This window comes from Phyllostomus discolor, chromosome 2, assembly GCF_004126475.2.
Source record: "Phyllostomus discolor isolate MPI-MPIP mPhyDis1 chromosome 2, mPhyDis1.pri.v3, whole genome shotgun sequence".
Classification (NCBI taxonomy): Eukaryota; Metazoa; Chordata; class Mammalia; order Chiroptera; family Phyllostomidae; genus Phyllostomus; species Phyllostomus discolor.
In genome coordinates, this window is record NC_040904.2 from 169,974,533 (window position 1) to 169,996,400 (window position 21,868).

At 40.4% G+C, this 21,868-nt stretch overlaps 1 protein-coding gene across 2 annotated transcripts in view; it reads right to left on the reverse strand.

The window, feature by feature from the left end:
- Positions 1-21,868, reverse strand: part of ANO6 (anoctamin 6) — a 190,587-nt gene that overhangs the window by 132,598 nt on the left and 36,121 nt on the right. Inside the window, exon 2 of one of the 2 annotated variants that reach the window (XM_036019148.1) lies at positions 10,626-10,685. The exons of the other annotated variant lie outside the window; for it this stretch is intronic. Coding sequence (XP_035875041.1) covers positions 10,626-10,685 — 60 coding nt within the window. The remainder of the gene's footprint in view (positions 1-10,625; positions 10,686-21,868) is intronic. 2 annotated transcript variants of the gene reach the window in all.

Genomic DNA, 21,868 nt, shown 5'->3' on the forward strand with positions numbered 1-21,868 from the left:
GAAAAGCCCAGAATTGCCAAACCCATCCACTATTTAAAGAACTTCCCATCCTCTTTTTAGATAGCTACTCTAAAACAGGAGGGAACAGCAAGGCTTTCCAATATTAAAGAAAGTGTCTAACAGAGAAACAGCAAAGCAAATTAGAGGAGAGAAAAAAATCACAGGAAGAAGAAATTTAAAGAAACAAAAATAAAAATTCTAGCAGCTTCAGAGATCTGAGAAAAGTACATTCATGAAATAAGGACAAGATGTTATTGGAGAGGGGAATATTCAGAGAATAAAAAGGAGCTCTTAGAATAAAATGATGGCAGGTTAAAAATTCAATGTAAGATACAATTTAGAAAATGTCTAAGAAAGTTGAACAGACAGACAGAGAAATAAAACAGCAAAGATGAAGAGTTTAGGGGCCAATTCAGGACAGCCATTATAATAGGGTGTCCATTATCAAAGAAAATGGAGATGTAATTGTCAAGGAAAGAAATTTCCTAGAATTGAAGGAGATCTTTCCCTGAGACTGGAGGGACACTCTTTCTGCTTAAAGAAAGGACAGAGGTGAGGCTACAGGAGGAGTGAACAGAGTTTCCACAGTGAAAAGGCTAATCAAGTTTCTAACATATTAAGTGCACATGGACCTATACCAAGGTTTATCATTGTGGAATTTCCAGAGAGAAAAATAGTTTCATACAAATGATTTGTAGTCAGAATGGCAGAAACGTATCAAGAACAAGTCTAAAAGGCAGAGGCTTCAAAATTCTGAGAACAGATGATGACTACCTTAGAATTACAAACTTCATCAAAGCCATCAATTGAAAGCCAGAGTGAGCCCTGGCCAGGTGGCCCAATCGGTTGGAGCAGGCTCAATTCCCAGTCAGGACACATATCTGGGTTGTGGGTTTGATCCCCGGGCGGGGCATGTATAGGAGGCGGCTGACTGATGTTTCTCTTTCACACCCATTTCTTTCTCTCTCTCTTTCTCTCTCTCATTCTCTCTCTATCTCCCCCTTCCTCTCCCTCCCTCTCTCTCTAAAATCAATAAATAAATCCTCATGTGGATTTAAAATAATTTTTAAAGGCCAGAGTGAACAAAGGAACTGTCAGATTTGTAAGCCCTCCCAAACCACCTCTCTTATATTGTTTCTCTGTGAGAAACCGAAGAATGCGCTCCACCAAAATGAAGCAGTGAACTGGCACAGAGTGAACCTTACATTCCAGCTATTGACAGCCCCAACACGGACAGCGAGCAGAGTCCTCAGGGGCAGGGCAGAAGGGGGAGCCCTAGGTTTTTAGGGGCTGAGAAAGCAGCCCAGACAGAGTGAGGGTCAGTAGGCTCCAGGAGAAATTTCCTCAAAAAGGATGAATTGGATAGATTCTCTGTGTAGTTGGCTATATTAAGAGACTTAAAACTGGGGTCAAATCTGAGGCTGAATATTAGTAAGAACATCAAAAATTAAAAGAAAATTAATATCTGCTGAGTAGTCTTAATAGGAAAAGTAATCAAACTATGTTAGGGAGCTAACATAGTGGAGAGTGTTACACGGTGATAATAAAGTAAACACTGTGTGTTGTTGACCTTGCCAGAATCCCAGTACAACCGCAGCCGGACGATGAGGGTTGGGAAAGTCTGTGTGCGAAGGGGAGAGGGGTAGGGTGGGTGAAAGTGAGCTAAGTACACATTGTTTCATCAACAGGTAATTCCCAAAACTAAAAAGTAGGTAGGTAACAATACAAGTATATTAATTAAAAATATAGAAGTTATTACTAAAATAATCAGCTAAGGTTGAAAACACTTGCCTCTGGCAAACAGAAAATGGAGAGATGCTATTTTTGTGACACACATAGCACTACTTAATTTTTTAATTATGCAAAATGTATTAACTACACAAAACTTTGGTAAAATAAAAATAATTTTCCCTATTTAATACAATGGAGACGAGGACTCATGTCAAACACATCACCACGTGACACGCACAAACACGCATGCATAGCTGCTGCGGCAGCTACGACGGCCAAGCACTGTGCTGTGTGCAGAGGACAGTGAGCAAAACAGAAAAAGTCCCCTTTCGGGGAGCTCATATTCTCTAATAAAGATGATTTATAAATACTTTAAAAATAACTGACTGTGCTTAGTAGATAAGAGGGAAATAAATAGGTTCCTATGACACAGCATGAGAGAAGGGAGTATTTTGGGCAGTGTGGTCTGAGGAGGCTCCCTAAGGGGCGATATTTAACTCGAGACCTGAAAGACAAGAAGGAGCTGGCCATGCAGGACTACAGAAAGAATGCTCTAGGAAGGGGGAAAAGCAAGCCAATGGAAGCAGAAAATACCTCGTTGTGCTCAAGGACCAAACTACTGCTATGACCAAAAGAGGTCAGGGGACTGAAAAGGAGTGAAGAGAGGAGAGGCTGGGAACAAAACGAGGCAGAAGAGGAGGCAGGTGCCATAGGCCACCACGTGCTGACAGGAAAGCAGCGTGTGGCATCAGAGCATGGCAGGGTACTCTGCTGTGGCAAGAGCAGTGACAACAGACCTGTTATTAGATATCGTTGAGGTCCGAGCAACCATGTTGGCCTAAGATAGTTGTTGTGGAGACAGAGAAGACAAATACAAAATATATTTTGAAGGTAGAACTGAAAGTGCTGGGGAAGGGGTGACAATGAGGAAGAAACTAGAGATGAATGACACCCAGGTTTCTGATGTTGGAAATTGGGAGGATGGTGGTACCACAGACTGAGAGAGCCAAGACAGAGTGTGGAAAGGCAGGTTTGGGTAGATGGGATAGAGAAGCGAGCCAAGAGTTCCTCCTTGGGAATTGTGATATACAAATTATCAGTTTGTACAAATACTATGTAGTAGAAAGAAGAAAGGAGCTCCTACCTTTTGGGACAGCATGGATGGAACTGGAGAGCATTATGCTAAGTGAAATAAGCCAGGTGGTGAAAGACAAATACCATATGATCTCATCTAGAAGTGGAACCTAATCAACAAAACAAACAAGCAAGCAAAATATAACCAGAAACACTGAAATAAGAACAAACTAACAGTAATCAGAGGGGAGAGGAAAGAGGGGATAATAGGACAAAGAAGGGAAAGAAAGGGTCATCAAGAAACATGTATAAAGGACCCATGGACAAAGCCAAAGTGGGACAGGATTGAAGGTGGGAGGTGGGGGCAGGTGGGGTGGGGGAAGGCTGTGGCGGGAAAATGCAGACAACTGAACTTGAACAACAATGAAAATAAATAAGTAAATAAATAAATAAAATAGTCACAAGCATGTAAAGTACAGTGTAAGGAATATGGTCAATGATATCATAATTATGGATGGTGTCAGACTGGTACTAAATCTACTAGTAGATTTATCACAGTAATCACTTCGTAGGTTATATAAATGCCTAATTGCTATGTTGTACACCTGAAACTAATATAACATTGTGTGTCAACTGTAGTTGGAAAATTTTTTTAATTTGTTAAAAAGAGTCCTTCCTTGGGCATGAGGCATCCGAAGAGACATCAAGGAGGCAGCAGATGTAGGGTCTGGAGCTCAGAAGAGGTGAGTGCTGTACGTACACACTGGGGAGCCATCAGCTCACCGCTGGTATTTAAAGCGCAGGGAACAGGTGAGAACACAGAGAGAGAAGAGGGCCCAAGCCATACCCCACGCACTTCTCAGTATTCTGAGTTCCAAAAAGAAGGGAATGTCAGGCAAGGACCAAGAAATGACTAGCTGGGAAGGGGGAAGCCAAGTTAGGAGGGAATTTCAAATGTAACAGAAAACTGTTCTTAAAGCTACTCAGAGACCCAGTAAGACAGGATGAGAATGTAGTTATCAGGAGCAGCAACACAGATCTTGAATGACCCTGAGAAATTTCACAAGAGTGATAGCAAAAGACACCAAATTGTAACAGAGTAAAGAGTAAAGGAGTAATAAATAGCTAGAGCACACCTACATAACATTTTAGAAATTCTGCCTTAAAAAGGGACAATGAGTCCTGGCTGGTGTGGCTCAGTGGACTGAGTGCCAGCCTGTGAACCAAAGGGTCACAGGTTTGATTCCCAGTCAGGGCACATGCCTTGGGCTGTGGACCAGGTCCCCAGTAGAGATTGTGCAAGAGACAACCACACATTGATGTTTCTTTCCCTTTCTCTAAAAATAAACAAATAAAATCTTTAAAAAATATAAAATAAACTTAATTTTTAAAAGAGACAATGAAATTGTGTGACACATGGAGGGGTATGTCAGGGTCCAGGAGGGTGTGTGGTTCTTTGATTTTTAATGTTAGGGTACCAGAGCATTAACTCATGTATTCTTTCAGTTGTTGAACAAATACTTATTGAGCACCAAACCAATGTCCTTGTGGAGCTTACAATCTACCAGGGGACAGAGGCAATAAACAAATACACATATACTAATTTCAAGTGGAGATATATGCTCTGAATTCAAATAAAGCATGTGAAGGGGATGGAGAATAACAGTGATATTTCAGATGGGTGAGTCAGGGATGCCAGTTCCGACAGGGTGGCATTTGAAAGAGAACTGAGTGAAGTGCAGGCACAAGAATTCTAGACAGGAAGGGCTGGGAGGCGGAGAAGAGGAAGAGAACAGTGTTCCAGGTGGGAGGATGGCATGTCAAGGGACAGTGAGACACCGGTGTGGCTGGAGCACCTACAGAGATAGGCAGAGAAGGAAGAGATGGGGACAGAGAGGTAGCAGGGGCCTTACAGTACGTGGCTAAGAGCTTGGACTTTACACTGTTTGTAGAGAAGCCATTGCAAGTAGTATATAGAAGTAAAAGCAGAAGAATCACCGTGGCTGCTGTGTGAACTCAGACCATGAGGTACACAGGTGGACACAGGAAGACGGCTTAGGAAGCCACTGCAGAAACTCCAGGAAGACCAGGGGGTGGCCAGGGCTGGGATTTAGGTGCAGGAGTGGGAGATTAGAAGTGCTTGGATTGCAGATGGATGCTAATGGATCAAATATGAGGCATGAGAGAAAGGCAAGAATCAAGGATGGCTTCAGGTTTTTGGACTGAGCAACTGTTGGAGTCACTGCTGAGATAAGGAACCATGAAAGATGTGCAGGTTCAGAAAATAAATCAAGAAATTGATTTTGGACATGTTACGTCTGAGATGTCTATTAAAACAGGCATCTGAAAAGCAAGGGAGGGATAGGGGCTGAAGATAAGTATGTGGAAGTCATCAACATACACAGTATTTAAGGCCCTGGAAATGAATGAGATCGTCTCAGGAATGAGTGGAGATGGGGAAGTGGTCAGAGAACAAAGCCCTTGGCAGTCTAAAGTTTAGGGGCAGGAATAGGAGGAGAAGGATCCAGAAGGGGAGATTGAGAAAGAACGAGTGAGTTTTAAGCAGAAGCAAGATGGAGTAACATCACAAGTGCCAAGTGAAGAAAGAATTTCAGGAAGGAGGGAGTGGTCAACTGTGCCCCATGCTGCTGAGATAGACAGGAACTGCGGGAGAAAACACCAGGGGTCTCTGTGACTCGTGATGAAAGAACAATGCTCTGAGATACCATTCCTTACTCGTAAGTGTGCTCAGACTACTTAGTAATCTGGAGAAGTAACCCTCAGTTCAGCTAGAACACCGGCGTGCTGTTTCCATGAATACCTCACCACACAGCGAGCCCTCCTGCAGGATTCTCCCAGGAAGCAACCCAGGAGGGCCCTGGGTCTGCAAAACAGAAACAGCTCCCAACACGTGGGCTCAGGAAACGGGAGGCAGACCAACGCTCGCAGCAGAGAATCAGATATGGCAGGGCGGGACAGAACTATTTCACAGGTCGCTACATTTTTCTAAGTCACAGCCTGTGAGAGAAAATGAGCGAATTCATTCCTTCTGTCTTAGACAATCACAGAAAACAAAGAACAGCTGCAGTTTCGGAAACTTCTGGCTGTTCATTGTCTCTAACCGCACTTTCTTCCACTAGTCCTTGTTCGTGCTGTAGCACCTGACTTAAAAAAAATCATATTCACTGGGGTCTAACTTATATGCAGTGAAAATTTACCCGTGTTCAGTTTGGTGCGTTTGACCAATGAACACAATCGTGTGAGGTCCACGACAATGAAGACACCGGCTCCATCTATTCCTGTCACTCCCCGGAGTTTCCTCTTGCAGTCACTCTCCCACCCGACTGCAGTCTTTGGCAAGCGACAACGGGATTTCCATCCTACAGTTTTGCCTTTTCAGAATGTCATATAAATGGAATAGAAGAGTACACAGCCTTTGTATCTGGCTTCTTTTACTCAGCATAATGCTTTTGAATTTATCCACGGTGTTGCCTGGATCAGTAATTTGTTCCTTTTTGCTCCTGAATAGTATTCTGTAGTATGAATGTACCACAGTTTATCCACTCTCCATTCGATGAATGTTTGAGTTCTTTCCAGGTTTTAGCTATTATGAAGAAAACTTCTATAAACTTTTGCTAAAAGGGCTTAGATGAACACAGGTTTTCATTTTTCTTCACTCAATACCTGGTAGTGGGATCACCCGGCCATGTGGCATCTAGCTTTTGTCCACCAAGAACAGGTAAACATTTACTGAGCACTTACTTTGTGGCACACAATGTTAACTCTTGGCACACTTTATGGTATTCCAATTCTTAAAATGACAATCAAGTTATTACTGTTCCCATCTTACTAAAAAGGAACTATAGATGCACAAAGAGCTCAGGTCTTTTGCCTGAGATCACACAGCTAGTACGGGCAGCACAGTCAAGATTCTCAAACCCAGCAACTGCACGGCAAAGTGCAATTACCAAGCATTTTGCTTTGCTGTCTCCCCCATGTCAAATGCCTGATGTCGGAGAGAGCACAAGATCCTACATGATGCTCTCTGTGTTTTGAACATAAGTGGACATTGCTGATTATCCCTTTCCTTCTTTTCAAGTCATGACAACAACTGTATCCCTAGGACTCGGAGGACCACTGCAATAACAACATGTCATTTTTAAAGTCAGAACTTTATAGGACATTATGCAGAAATGCTTTTAACTGTTTGACAGAAGCTTATAAATGTTAATTTACTGGTGTTAAATAACAACTCTGAGGGAGGCAAGAGTCATCTCTCTTCTATCAGCATGGTAAATACTCATAGTTAATAACAACCTCTTTTAGAGACCACCCTACTCTCATGACAGGAGAGGTCAAGTTTGGTGGAAAATACAAAGATTCTGGAATGAGACAGATCTATGTGTATTCAAATTTTAGTTCTGCTCCCTAGTGGACAGGTGCATATACAAGGTCTGTCCAGAAGGTATCTGGCCATGTAATATGAAAAAGAGAGACATCTATGGAAGGAGATACAAGAAACACTGTACACAGAACAATGACGCCTCAGTCTCCTTCATAGTGGGCACCTTTGAACCTCACATAGTTCTCCCAATCGCCATCAGCTAGCTGCCTGGTCATATTTTCCTGAATCTCACTGACAGTCTAAAATATCTTCTTTCAAAGGAGGTTTTAGTTTTGGGAAAAGCCAGAAGTCACAGGGTGCCAAATCTGGGCTGTAGAGAGGTTGAGTCACCTGGAGGTTGAGTCACCTGGGCCATTTGATATTTGGCCAAAAACTCTGCATGAGATGTGATGCATGACTGGGCGCATGTATTGTCATGATGAAGCCGCCAATCACCAGCTGCCCATAGCTGCAGTCTTCTGAACCATGCAAACAGTTTCCGTGGAGGAATGTTCAGCTTAATGCAAAAGTTGATGCAAATTCATTGCTCTACACTCATTTTGAATGTGATGGCCACACAGTATGCATGCTCACTCAATGGCGTCTACCACCGCTACTGGCTGATACAGTGAAATTATCAATGTTCATGCATGCATGTTCCAGTCTACTCCCCTTGGCTTCCAGGTTACACCAACGTCAAGCAAACCATTCTCATTTTATTATCAATGGCTGGACATTTTCAGGACAGACCTCGTATACCTCCTCTCATGTTAAAATTGCTGTGAAGGAAGCCTAACGTGCAGGGCAGTCACAAAGGCTCCACGGCACAGCACGAATGAAGCCACTGAACACTGGGCCTTACTTAGTTAATCAACTCTCTTCCTTTCCCTCCTCCTTCGCTTCCAGAATGTACTCCCAAGCCTCTCAAATTAGTATAAGAGAAATGGTTATTCAACAAAAACTTTTATTGGTTTGTTAGTTTTTCATCCAAGTAGCAGCAAAGGAGACACTGGAAGGAGGTGCTTCTTTAAAATTTCCTACTTTATCTTTAAAAAAATCATGAACACTTTGTACCTTATTTTATAATATAATTAGTTATTTTTGTATGCCATACACCTGTAACAGATTTTTAAAAGAAATTTATATCCCCTTCATCCACTCCTCCCAACACTCCACCCCCTGCCTCTAGCCACCACCAATCTGTTCCCTGTATCTATAAGCTTGGTTTGTTGCTTAGCTTTCGCATTGTAAGAGACATACAATATCAGTCTTCCTCTGACTTATTTCACTTAGGATAATGCCTTCGAGTTCCATCCATGTTGTCACAAATGGCAAGATTTCATTCTTTTTTATGACTGAGTAATATTCCATTATATATTTTTTCTTTATTCATTCATCCATTAATAGACACTTAGCTTTTTAAATAATGTAAATAATGCAGCAATGACTCACTCAGTCATTTTCAATGTGATAGCCACACAGTACACATGCTCACTCAACAGCATCTGCCACCCCCACTGACTAGTACAGTGAAGTCGTCATTGTTCACACATGCACATTCCAGTTCACCCTCCTTGGCTGCCAGGTTATATCAATGTTGCACAAACCGTTCTCATATTAACAATGGTTGGACTTTTTTCTGGACAGACCTCATATATCTTCTGTAGTTAGCATTTTCGCTTTCTTCAATAAATACCCAAAAGCAGAATTGCTAGGTCATACGGTAATTCTACTTTTAACTTTCTGAGGAATCTCCATGTTTTTTTTTCCATTGTGGCTGCACCAAATTACAATCCCACCAACAGTACACAAAGGTTCGCTTTTCTCCACATCTGTGTCAACTCCTATGTCTTGTTTTTTTGATAACAGCCATCCTGTCAGGTGTGAGGTGATAGCTCACTGTGGTTTTGATTTGCATCTCCCTGATGATTAGTGATGCTGAGCATTTTCCCATGTATCTGCTGGCCACCTGCATGTCTTCTTTGAAAGAGTGTCTCTTCAGATTTTTAACTGCATTTTTTGCTATTGAGCCGTATGAGTTCTTTATATATTTCAGAGATTAGCCCCTTATCAGCCACATAATTTGTGAATATTTTCTCCCATTTGGTAGGTTGGTTTTGTTTGCTGTGCGGAAGTCTTATATAGTATGAAGCAGTCCCACTTATTTATTTTTGCTTTTGTTGCTTTTGCTTTTCACGTCACGTTCAAAAAAGCATTGCCAAGATGTCTATCAAGGAACTTACCACCTTTTTCCTTCCAGGAATTTTACAATTTCAGGTCTTACTTTCAGGTTGAAAGTTATTTTGATATAAAAATATTGTGCATGGACCTCCAGGCCAATGACTTAGCTTTCCCTGAAATTTTTAAGAATACTTCTTTTAGGAAGATTTCCCCTGGTAAATGGTAGCTTTACTTATACGCTGCCACTTTGACCACTTACCTGTACATGAAGATTCCCCTATTATAAAGCATGAACCTACAAAGCCTTTTAAGACTTTGTAATGCTTTCACACACGCTGGTCATTATTCTCTCCTGTCTACCACATCTTAATATCCACCCTACAACACTGCCGAGTTTACAGTGTTCACTCCAAAAACTTTGAACTCTGAATTCTCCAAACAAGAAAACAGGTATTTTCTGTTACTCCTTGGGGAGCCTCATGGCCACCTGTAAAGTGAAGAGGCACTGGCTGCAATCCGCTTGCTGTCACAGCTACAAGAGTAAACATAAGACTATACTTTCAAATAAAAATAAGACCCTGGCCAAGCAAAACGTTAAGCAAACTGGGATGACACACTAATAGTTTTTTAAATCAACTGAAAAGGATGTAATTCAACTATGGCTGCTCAGAGTTATATATGCAATGTGGTAAAGGAAATAATTTAGTCCTTAACACCTATTTTCATGAAATAGCACTACTTTTCTTCAAATTTTTACCCTACGGTACTGCTACATACTGCCTCCCTTTCGTGTATGACATACATACTTTAAATATGTTATTCAAAAGATCCTGGGTGTTGTAAGTATCTTGAGCAACAAGTATAGTCACTAAAATTTTATTTTCATTATTTTGTCATCAAAACCCTTGATAAACATTTTTTTTTCTGTTCAGCCCAAAAGCCCTCTTCTGGAAGGCAGGGATAGGAAGCCCTTGTGTGAGACCTTGGCTGTTGACAGGTAAGAAATAACTTTTGCTTTTAGAAACTATTTTCAGAAGATAGCATATGGGAATGGATCTTTTTAAATTTAGCAATCCATGTGAACTAATTGATAAATAAAAAGTTAGGGAATTTCAATACAATAAATAGTGTCTGTGACTCAGGGGCATGCCAGCCAGTTACAGAAAGGACAAGAAAGATATGGGCTCTGTCCTGCTGGAGCTGACAGAGGGGAAAGATAAGTACGGCTGCTGCTCAGATACAAAGGGCATCTTACCCAGACCGGATGGGAGACTGGGAGTTCTCAGTAAAGGCCTCTTGGAGGCAGGAGCATCACCTGAAGGATGAGGAGGCACTCATAAATACAACAGGCATGTACTATAAGGAGGCAGTGTCAGGCAGCAGAGACACTGGTCGGAGGCGTCAGACCTGACTCCCAGACTGGCCTCCGCAACATCTGACCCTTCTAGCTCACATTTGCCCATACTTGTGATGTGGGATGGTTAGGTTATGTCAGTTGACCACTACCCTTGCTGTGCATAAGAATCATCTAGAAGCTTTCTAAAAATACTGGCTCCCTCCCCTGGAAACATGGTTTCAATTGGTAAGGGAATCAGTGTTTATTTGAGAAGCTTTTAAGGTAAAACCAGTCTGCAACCAAGACTGAGCGCTGCCGAAGGTGATGACCTCTTGGGTCCCAGATATCTCAGGTCTGTGGTTCTCAACTCACAGTGCACAATAACATCCTCGGCAGAGCTTTTAAAAATCCCAGTGTAGGCTGCATTCTAGACGATTAAACCAGAATCTCTGGGGTTGGGACCCAGGCATCAGCATTTTTTAAAGCTCCCAGGCTGATTCCAAGGTTCAGCCAAGGCTGAGAACCACTGTTCTAGGCCCTTTGGATACTTCAGTTTCCTATTACAGCCACTAAGGGAAGAGGAATACCAAAAGCAAACGGAAGCTCATAAGTTCTACCTCTTTCCTTCTTATCTTAAATTAATAGTTTTTTTAACCAATTGAAAAGACTTTAACATATTAATCCAGAGAAGCCCAAGGATTTAATTCAACTATGCTAATGAAATGTGGCTGCTTAGAGTTATATATGCAATATGGTAAAGGAAATAGTTTTATCCTTAACATATATTTTAATGAACTGAATGCCAAAGGCCACTGATGCATTTTAAATGAGGTTGTACCTCACAGTAAGGTTGATTTTGGACATTTGTGTAATTCATGGTGGTGAATGACAGGTGGGAAGTGCCCATTCCAAAGTGCTCTCTGTTCTAAATTTTAAATTCAATGGCACAAGTCTATGAACTGACTCCATGGTGCGTTCTATGCAATGCTGAGTTAGGATCTGATTTGCATGGTTGACTATAATATGAACATTACATTCCCTGCCCCCAAGATTACTTAAGTCCACTTATTAGGCAATGGTGAACTAAACAAACAGTAATTAGAAACACTCCAGACAACCTTTTAAATCTGTTACTAAATTACATTTTTCCTGCACCAAAGCCCACACACACAGCACGTCCACAAGCATCATGAGACCAAAGCCTCCGAAATACTTATGTCAATAAGTGCACATTGGATTCTGCAGGGAAGCAAGGGCTGCTTTAGAAGAGGACTATTCATCTTTCTCACATCTGGGTAAGGAAAGCACTGCCCACATGCAGTTAGAAAGCCCAGGAGAAAATGAACTCTCCAGGGGTATGGAAATGAAGAAACACCTCTGACAGACTGCCTCATTTCCTAAAATGAGTCAGAAATGAAGGTAATTTCTCACGAAGAACATCTGCACCGTGGCACAGCTTGCAGAATGACGCCAGATGAAACCTGTGGCTACGTGGCTGGGCCTGCAGAATGACAGCATGGGGGCCTCCTCCTGGCAATCCGTCTTAGAGCGGCACCCCTAGCTTGGGGGATCCGAGAACCCAACAGCACCGGGCACCCCGGTCTCAACTGTACATCTTGATTAGCAGTAAGGCTGCTCACGGTCCATGAGAAAGCTGGTCCCTCTTCAAACAGTGGATCTGTGCACCCATAGGCGTGGAAACAGATATTCTTAGAAGAAAAACTGTTTAATTCAACTAACAATAGTCTATGCCTGTTAATGATTTGAACAGACTTCTTCCTGAGAAAGAACTGCCGTACGGAGACGAGCTGACGCTGTCCACGGAAGAGAGGAAGGAGAGGTACTGGCATCTGGTCGGGTTCAGGAAGGTGAGACAGACCAAAACACCTTTCACAGCCCCTCTAGTCAGGACCAGTAAACAGAAGGGGGAAAAGCAAAGGCTGTCTTCATCAACATTGGGTGCTAGTGATTTTTGTTAGGTGGCTTGTCACTGTTTTTTTTTTCCATCATGGGTTTTTAAAAGGCGTTCAACTCTATTGCTTGCAATGGGGGTAAGGAAAATAGGGGGCAGATGAGGAACCCTGGAAACAACCTAAATGCCCATTAACAAGTGTCTAATTAAATTAAAATCTGGTACATACACAATAGTATACTAGGTTGTCTTTTGAAAGAAGGCCAACACAGAGTGTGCACAGATACCGAGGTATCTGTATTCTGTCCGATACATTAACATGAAAAAAAAGGCACCTGGTGTCTATCTAGCAAACATCTATGTAACTGTATTGAAAGAAGTTCCCTTAGTGCAGAAAGAAGGGGCCAGGAGAGTATTATTTTCCCTTTTATACAGTTTGAATTCCCTTTTTATGTACTTATATCCTCCCCTTCTTAATAACAGGCAGTAAGTGTGTAGAAGGCTATTTTTAGTTTCTCCTTTATACCAGTTTTTCTACATATAATTTAAAACAAAGAGTATTATTTTAAATAGATGTTATAGGCTGAACTGTGTCACCTCAGAATTCAAAAGTTGAAGCCCTAACTGCCAGTACCTCAGAATGCAACTATATTTGAAGCTAAGGCCTTCAAAGAGGTGATGATATTAAAATAAAACCATTAGCGTGGGCCTTAATCCAGTCAGACTGGTGTCCTTATAAGAATGTGAAACACAGACACACGGAACGATGCCAGGGATGTGCACACACAGGAAAAACCCTGTGAGGACATGGCAGGAAGGTGGCTCGTGTGAGCCAAGGAAAGAGGGCTCAGAAGAAACCAAATGTGCCAACACCTTGGATTTTACGCCTCAAGAATAATGGGAGAATAAATTTCTGTTGTTTAAGCCGCCCAGTCTATGAGTGTTTTGTTACGGTAGTCCTAGCAAATTAATATAAGTAAGGACATAGATAAAATTCATCTAACAGCACAAAGAGAGGCACCCACCCTTTGGTGGGTCCAAACCCCACTACGCCTGCTATGATGCGGACGGCGTCATCGGGCGAGGGAGGCCAAACTGGAGCTCACGGTGCTTCTGACTGCATCAGGGTCACCCACTGGGTGACTGGAGCCAGGATGAAACCAGGTTTCCTACGTCCTGACTCAGGCCTGTTCCTGCTCACACCATTTATCTTTCATGGCAATTTTAACAGATCACCCAACTCAAAGGACTAGAGCCCGGGATATTTTATTTATTGGTGTCTTTTTAAGGCTTGGCTCGTATGCAAAAGGCTTTCTTCCTGTGCTGATAACTAATGGAAAGGAAGGTGTCACCATAATATTATTGATTTGATTAAAAAAAAGACTTGGCACCAAGGTTTAAAAATTCAGAATAACAAATGATATGCCATATTTGTGTGCCAAACTAATTTTTATACTTTAATACATGTTGGTTTCAGAACATAATACAATATATTAAAAGTATGGTAGTCCCACACCAAAACTTTCTTTATAAAATTTTATAGATTTTTGCCAATTAATCAACCTTCCCCTTAAATATTAGAGTTTAGAGATGAAAGACACATTAAAATACTGACTCTGCCTATGAAATCTGTAACCTAAAATTGGGTTAAGATCCAATCACAGGAAAAGAAGGTCAAAACCTGAAGATAGATATTTGATAGTCAGCTCAGGCTGCATCCAGAGGAAGGCAGAGTCATTTGGGCCTTGAATGATTTGAGACAGTCTCACCAAGGGCAAGAGCTCTAAGCCAATCTGGAATTGGGTCATAAATGTAAAGAAGTGATTTTTTAAAAATATGTAAATAAGATTATTTTAATAGAAATTTTTTGTACCATTCCTTTTCTTTTTTAACTCATTTTTACTTAATATCCCATTCGATTTTTAATTAAAGTTTTATTAATTAATTTTTTTTCCATTACAGCTTACATTCAATATTATTTTGTGTTAGTTTCAGGTATCCAGCATAGTGGTTAGAAAATTATATACTTTACGAAGTGTTCCCCCAGAAAGTTTTTGCACCAAAGGCAACCATCAACAAAATGAAAAGGCAATCTGCTGAATGGGAAAACATATTCATCATTGATACATCTGATAAGGGGTTAATATCCACAATTTATAAAGAACTCATATAACTCAACACCAAAAAAAAAAGAAAGAAAATAACAAAAAACCCCCAATTAAAAATATGAGGAAAAACCTAAGCAGACACTTCTCCAAAGAACATTAAAGATGGCCAACAGACATCTTTTAATGTCTATTAGAGAAGACATATTAACATGTTTAATATGTTAATCAGAGAAATGCAAACTAAAACCACAATCAGGTATCACCTCACACCTGTCAGGATGGCTATCATCAATAATCAACAAACAACGAGCATTGGCAAGGATGTGGAGAGGAGGGAACCCTAATGTACTGCTGGTGGGAATGCAAACTGGTACAGCCAGTGTGGAAAACAGGATAACATTTCCTCAAAAAGTTAAAACTGGAACTGCCTTATAACCTAGTAATTCCAATTTTGTGTATATGCCCAAAGAAAACCAAAACACTAATTCAAAAGAATATATGCACCCTTATCCTATATTCATTGCAGCATTACTTGCAATAACCACGCTGTGGAAGCAACCCAAATGCCCATTGATAGAGGAGTGGATAAAAAAAGGTGTGGTACATATATACAATGGAATATTACTTGGCTATAAAAAAGGAACAAAAGCTTACCATTTGTTACAGCATGGATGGACCTAGAGGATATTATGCTAAGTGAAGTAAGTCAAGAGACAAATACCATATGATTTCAGTTACCTATGGAATCTAAAGAATACTATAAACAAGCAAACAAAACAGAAAGAGACTCATACATATAGAGATCAGATTGACAGTTGCTGAAGGGGAGAGGGAGGGGGACTGGGTGAAAAGGTGAAGGGATTGAGAAGTACAGATTGGTAGTTACAAAATAGTTGAGGTCATGTAAAGCCCAGCATACAAAATACAGTCAATAATACCGTAATAACAATGTAAAGAGAAGTGATTTGTGCCCAGGTCTGTCTTGCCACTAACTATAAAGTTCCGAAGGCAGGAACTGTGTACTTCACATTCCAACCGAGCGCCTGGCAAAGAGCAGGCATTTGCCAAAGTTGGGGCAGGGGACCAGGCTGGATCACCGTGGGGTAGGTATGTACAGATACACAGCAAGTTCTGGTAAGGAGGTTGTGGATGTAGGGTTAAAGAAAGGGGGCCAATCTGTGAGTACTGAAGTGTGGGCTTTAGCCCTATGCAGACGGAGTCTTCTAAAGTGCTTCTGAAGGAGAATGTTGTAAAGAACACAGGTGGGACCAGTAGTGATGTACAGAATAGATCAGAGGTGACAGGAATGACAAAAATCAGTCAATCAAAGGGCATCAGGAGGTGAATCAGATTAATGTTTATTTGAGGAAAATCTCAGTTTCCTAATCTGCAAAATGGACATCACCCTAACCTATCTTAGTAGGGCTGTTATGAATACTAAATGGGACTTTACATACGGCCTAATAGGTAGTGCTTAAGAAAATACAACCATTATTATTATAACAGCCAGGGTGTGCCTCTCTGGGCTTTCCTCGGGTCCCAACCAGGGAATGGCAATGGCTAGCCATCGGTCTTGGAAGTGGAGTGTGCTACATTTATTCGTTAAATCTCCAGAAGTTAATACTTTAATAGAGTAGACCCAACACAGGAAGAACAGATGTCTGATACGATCTTTAAAATTAAGATACTCCAAAATCAATTTTTAAGTTGATTTTGTATAAATATAACTATCCAGGCTAATACTAGTCAGTTTTAAAACACTACATTAATGGACTAAGCTATAAATCCAGGAAAATCATTTTCACAGTGAAAATGCCAATGCCTTGTTAATTAAGGATAAAATCGTGAACATAAAAGATTTAAGGTAAACGAAGAATCGTTAATTCCTCTCATAAATGAAAGGTCCTGAAAAATCTGTAAAGTATTTCAAGATACTGATTACCAGAAATTTATATACTATCTAAGCTATAGGATTTTTCAACTGCCTAATAGTTACTTCATACTGGGGCTGACAGCCTCAGAACAAATTTGGTGCTCTGCTTTTTAAGTTCCTTTATCCAGTTATTATCAGCGGAGCCAAGGCCCTATATTTAGAGTCATTGTGTAGATATAAAGATTACTGAAGGAAATAGCACTTTGCCTAACACAAAGTAATGTTAACTCTTTCCCTTTTGTAAATTTGACTTTGGAAGAGTTATTATTATATATAAAAAAGTTTATGCACATTTACATAACTATATACATGTGTACACATGGTAAAGCTGTACCAACTAACTGTTATCTACCAGCCACAGTGAAATTAATATATCAGAAATCTGAGATACTATTCCTATTCTTAACATCAATGATCTACATAAAAAGTTTCCTGGTTCTTCACTGCATTCATTGATCAGTTCCAGTAGTTTCTTGGTGGAATCTCTGGGGTTTTCTAAGTAGAGTATCATGTCACCTGCAAACAAAAATGGTTTTACTTCTTTCTTCCCAATTTGGATGCCTTTTATTTCTTCTTATCTGACTGCTGTGGCTAGGACTTCCAGCACTATGTTGAATAAAAAAGGTGAAAGTGGACATCGCTGTCTTGTACCCAATTTTAAAGGGGAATGCTCGTAGTTTTTGCCTGTTGAGTATGATGTTGGTAGTGTGTTTGTCATATATGGCCTTTATTATATTTAGGTATGTTCCCTGTATTCTCACTTTGCTAAGAGTTTTTATCATAAATGGGTGCTGAATTTTAACAAATGCTTTTCTGCACCTAATGTAGTTTTTACCCTTCATTTTGTTTATGTGGTAAATGACATTTATTAATTTGCAAATGTTCTACCAACCTTGCGTTCCTGGAATAAATCCCACTTGATCATGGTGTATGATCTTTTTGACGTATTGCTGTGTTCAGTTTGCTAATATTTTGTTGAAGATTTTAGCATCTATGTTCATCAGGGATATTGGCCTGTAATTTTCTTTTTCTGTAGTGTCTTTATCTGGTTTTATAATTAGGATAATGCTGGCCTTGTAAAATGAGCTTGGGAGCTTTCCCTCAGAAATTAGTTGCATTTTTATATGCCAATAATGAACTAACAGAAAGGGAAATTAAGAAAACAATCCCATTCACAATTGCTTCAAATGGAATAAAATAACTAGGAATAAATCTAACCAAGGATGTAAAAGACCCATACTCGGACAATTCTAAGACACTGAAGAAAGAAATGAAAGAAAATAGAAATAAGTGGAAGCACATACCATGTTCATGGATTGGAAGAATTAACATCATTAAAGTGTCCATGCTACCCAAAGCAATCTACAGATTCAGTGCAATTTCTATCAAGATACCAATGACATGTTTCACAGAACTAGAGTATTTCAAAAATTTATATGAAACCACAAAAGGCCCAGGATAGCAACAGAGATCCTGAGAAAGAACAACAAAGTATCATGCTACCTAATATGAAACTACACTATAAGGCCGCAGTAATCAAAATAGTATGGTACTGGCATAAAACAGACACATAGGTCAATGGAACAGAACAGAGAGCCCAGAAGGAAACCCACATATTTATAACCAATTGATACTCGACAGAAAGCAAGCACATACGATGGGCTAAAGACAGTTTATTCAATAAATGGTGTTGGGAAAATTGGACAGACACATGCAAAAAAGATGAAACTAGACCAATTTCTTACACCGACACAAGAACAAATTTAAAATGGATTAGAGACTTAAATATTAGACCCAAATGAAACCATAAAAATCCTAGGAGAAAACATAGGCAGTAAAATTTCAGACACTGCTTGTAGTAATATTTTATTGGATATATCTCCTCAGGCAAGGGAAACAGAAGAAAATATAAACAAATGGGACTATATCAATCTATATCAAACTAAACTTTATATGCAAAAAGTTTTTGCATAGCAAAGGAGACCATCAACAAAATAAAAAGACAACCCACAGAATGGGAGGACATATTTGCCAATACATCTGATAAGGTGTTAATATCCAGAATGTATAAAGAACCTACAAAACTCAACACCAAAAAACCAACAACCCAATTAAAAAATGGGCAAAGGACCTGAACAGACACTTCTCCAAAGAGGACATACAGATGGCCAAGAGACATATGAAAAAGTGTTCAACATCACTAATCATGAGAGAGATAGAAGTTAAAACCAAATAAGATTATCACCTCATACCTATCAGAATGGCTATCACCAATAATCAACAAACAATGAGCATTGGCAAGGATGTGGAGAAAAGGGAACCCTTTTGCATTGTTGGTAGGAATGCAGACTGGTACAGCCACTATGGAAAGCAGTATAAAGAAACCTCAAAAAATTAAAAACGGATCTACCTTGTGACCCAGTGATTCCACTTCCAGGAACATATCTGAAAAACCCCAAAACACTAATTTAAAAGAACATAAACACCCCAATATTCACTGCAGTGTTACTTACAATCACTAAGATATGGGAGCAGCCCAAGTGTCCATCAGTAGATGAGTAGATAAAATGACTGTGGGACATTTACACAATGGAATACTACTCAGCCATAAAAAGAAGAAAATTGTACCCTTTGCGGCAGTATGGATGGACCTGCATATTATGCTAAGTGAAATAAGCCAGGCAGAGAGAGACAAATACCATATGATTCCACTTATATATGGAATCTACTGAACAAACTGAACTAACAACCAAAATACAGCCAGACTCTTGCATAGAGAGCAGGATGACAGCTATTGGTTGGGGGGGTGGGAGAGTGGAGGTTAGGGAATGGAGGGATTGAGCAAAAAGGAAAAAAGACTCATGTACATGGACAATAGTGTGGTGACTGCAGGGCGTCCGGTGGTACAAATAGGTTAAATGGTAATGGAAAAATATAATTAAAAATTAAAAATAAATGCTTAAATAAATAAAGACTATTTCCTCTCTGGCCCTGGACCAGGTTTCCACATTTACTATATCACAGAAAGGCATATTATTTCTTAAAATTAATAAAAAAAACAAAACCCAACAAAATTACCCAAAGGGACTAACACAAAGAGGGCAAAGGGAGAAAAATAAGACAGTACTGATTAATTCAAAGAAAGCAAAATATACAGCTGATTACTTCTGCCAGAGTCGACGGAAACTTTCCAGTCATCTATGAGGCCAAGAAAAAGAGAGCAGTCAGCAGTCAAACAAACTGGCAGGCTACGGACCAAGAAGGAGCAAGGTAAAATAAGGCACGCAAACACACCAGCATAACACAGTGACTACTCACAGATATCAGCCAGCACAAGCAAGGTATTCCAAACTGAAAATGAACAATATCTTAGAACCCAACAACAGACTATAAAATTGGGAATTTAAAAGTTAAAGGAAGGGAAGAATTCCCGTACGGAGAAGAACAAAGGCTAAGACAACCTTGGCCAGGCCATGGGGTGACCACCAGATAAATCAAGAGACAGGAGTTTTAATCCCTCTTCAATGTTTATCCAACTGGTTTTCAGAATATTTTTTTCTTTTTTTCTTTTAATTTTATTTATTTATTTTTAGAGAGCATGGAAGGGAGGGTGAAAGGGAGAGAAACATCAATGTGTGGTTGCCCCTGGCAGGCCCCCTACTGGGGACCTGGCCCACAACCCAGGCATGTGCCCTGACTGGGAATTGAACCTGCAACCTTTCGTTCATAGGCCAGCACACAATCCACTGAGTCACACTGGCCAGGGCTGTTTTCAGAATATTTCTTAACTTAGATTATATAATATTCAAAGGTCTCTTGCTGCTCTGAGACTAGATCAGGGGTTTCTATTTAGATAAGTAAATTTATTTATTGGTTTTTAGAGGGAGAAAGGAAGGGATAGGGACAGAAAGGGAGAGGGGGAGGGAGGGAGGGGAGAGAGAGAGAAACAGAGAGACTGAAAGAGAGATTTGTTGTTCTACTTACTTAGGTACTCATTGGTTGATTCTTGTCTGTGCCCTGATGGGGGACTGAACCCACAACCTTGGCATATCAGAATGATACTCTAACCAATTGAGCTGTCTGCCCGGGGCCAAACATACTTTTTTTTTAAAGGTTACTTTCAGTTCACAATGGGCTTCAAGTTCCCAAGTATGGAATTTCACAGAAGGGAGCCAAGCTCTGTCAGCATGCACTTGAAGCACAGCCCTACAGCATGAGTCAAACCACAGCTTCTGCGTTAAGTACCAACGGTCAGACAGTGTGCATGACACCTGCGGCATGGTGTCAGCCTCAGCCGTGGTCCCTTTGTCTCTTCCCTCCCTAGCTCTCCCCAGTTGCATATACTCACTTCTCAGCCCCAACTCTTCACACAGTCCTTCCAAATGCAAGTTAAACATACACTTATAAAAAGAAGTCAGTAGGGCTCCTAAGGTGTAATGGGCAATGAGAATGTTTGGGGGCAGCCCCTAATCTGGACGATGGCACAGTGGAAAGCAACAATTGGCATTCTAAACGAACATCTCTTACTCCCCTTTACAATTAGTCCAGTAATTCCACGTTTCAAAATCTTCGTAAAATAATGTGAAATGTGAACAGTTATTTTATACCTACAAATATCTCACAATATTACTTATAACAGGAAAAAAAGTCTGCAATGCACTGGATGTGCAATAATCAAGAAACGACCATGTAAGTTATACCTCAAGATTCTCCTACAGCTCTACAAGACCCGAACTGCCGGCTCACGGCCACTTTCTCCACCAGATTTAAGGTCCTGGAAGGCAAAAAACCATGTTTTGTTCAGTGCCTTAGCCATAAAGTCTATGTCACAGTGAACAGAAAATAAGTTATCTGCTGAATGTCTGTGAGAAATACTTTCAGATCAATACTATATGGGGAAATGTTACGCCACTATGAAGTGTGGTTTGTGAAGCATTTTTAAATGTGGGCGGTGTGGGTGATGAAAAAGTTCTGGAGGTGGAGAACGGTGATGGTTGTAACAGCACTGTGAACGGTGAAAATGGGTAAAATGGTCCATTTTGTGTTGCGTATATTTTACCCCAATGAAAAAATAAAATAAGTATTCGGGACTGCTTATGAGGCAAGTAAGTGAAAAGGCAGGAGACTCTATGTCTGAACTACATAAAATTAGATCTGCATTTTCACAAGGTTGGAAAGTGGCACACTAAGGTCATCTGTCATGTTTGGT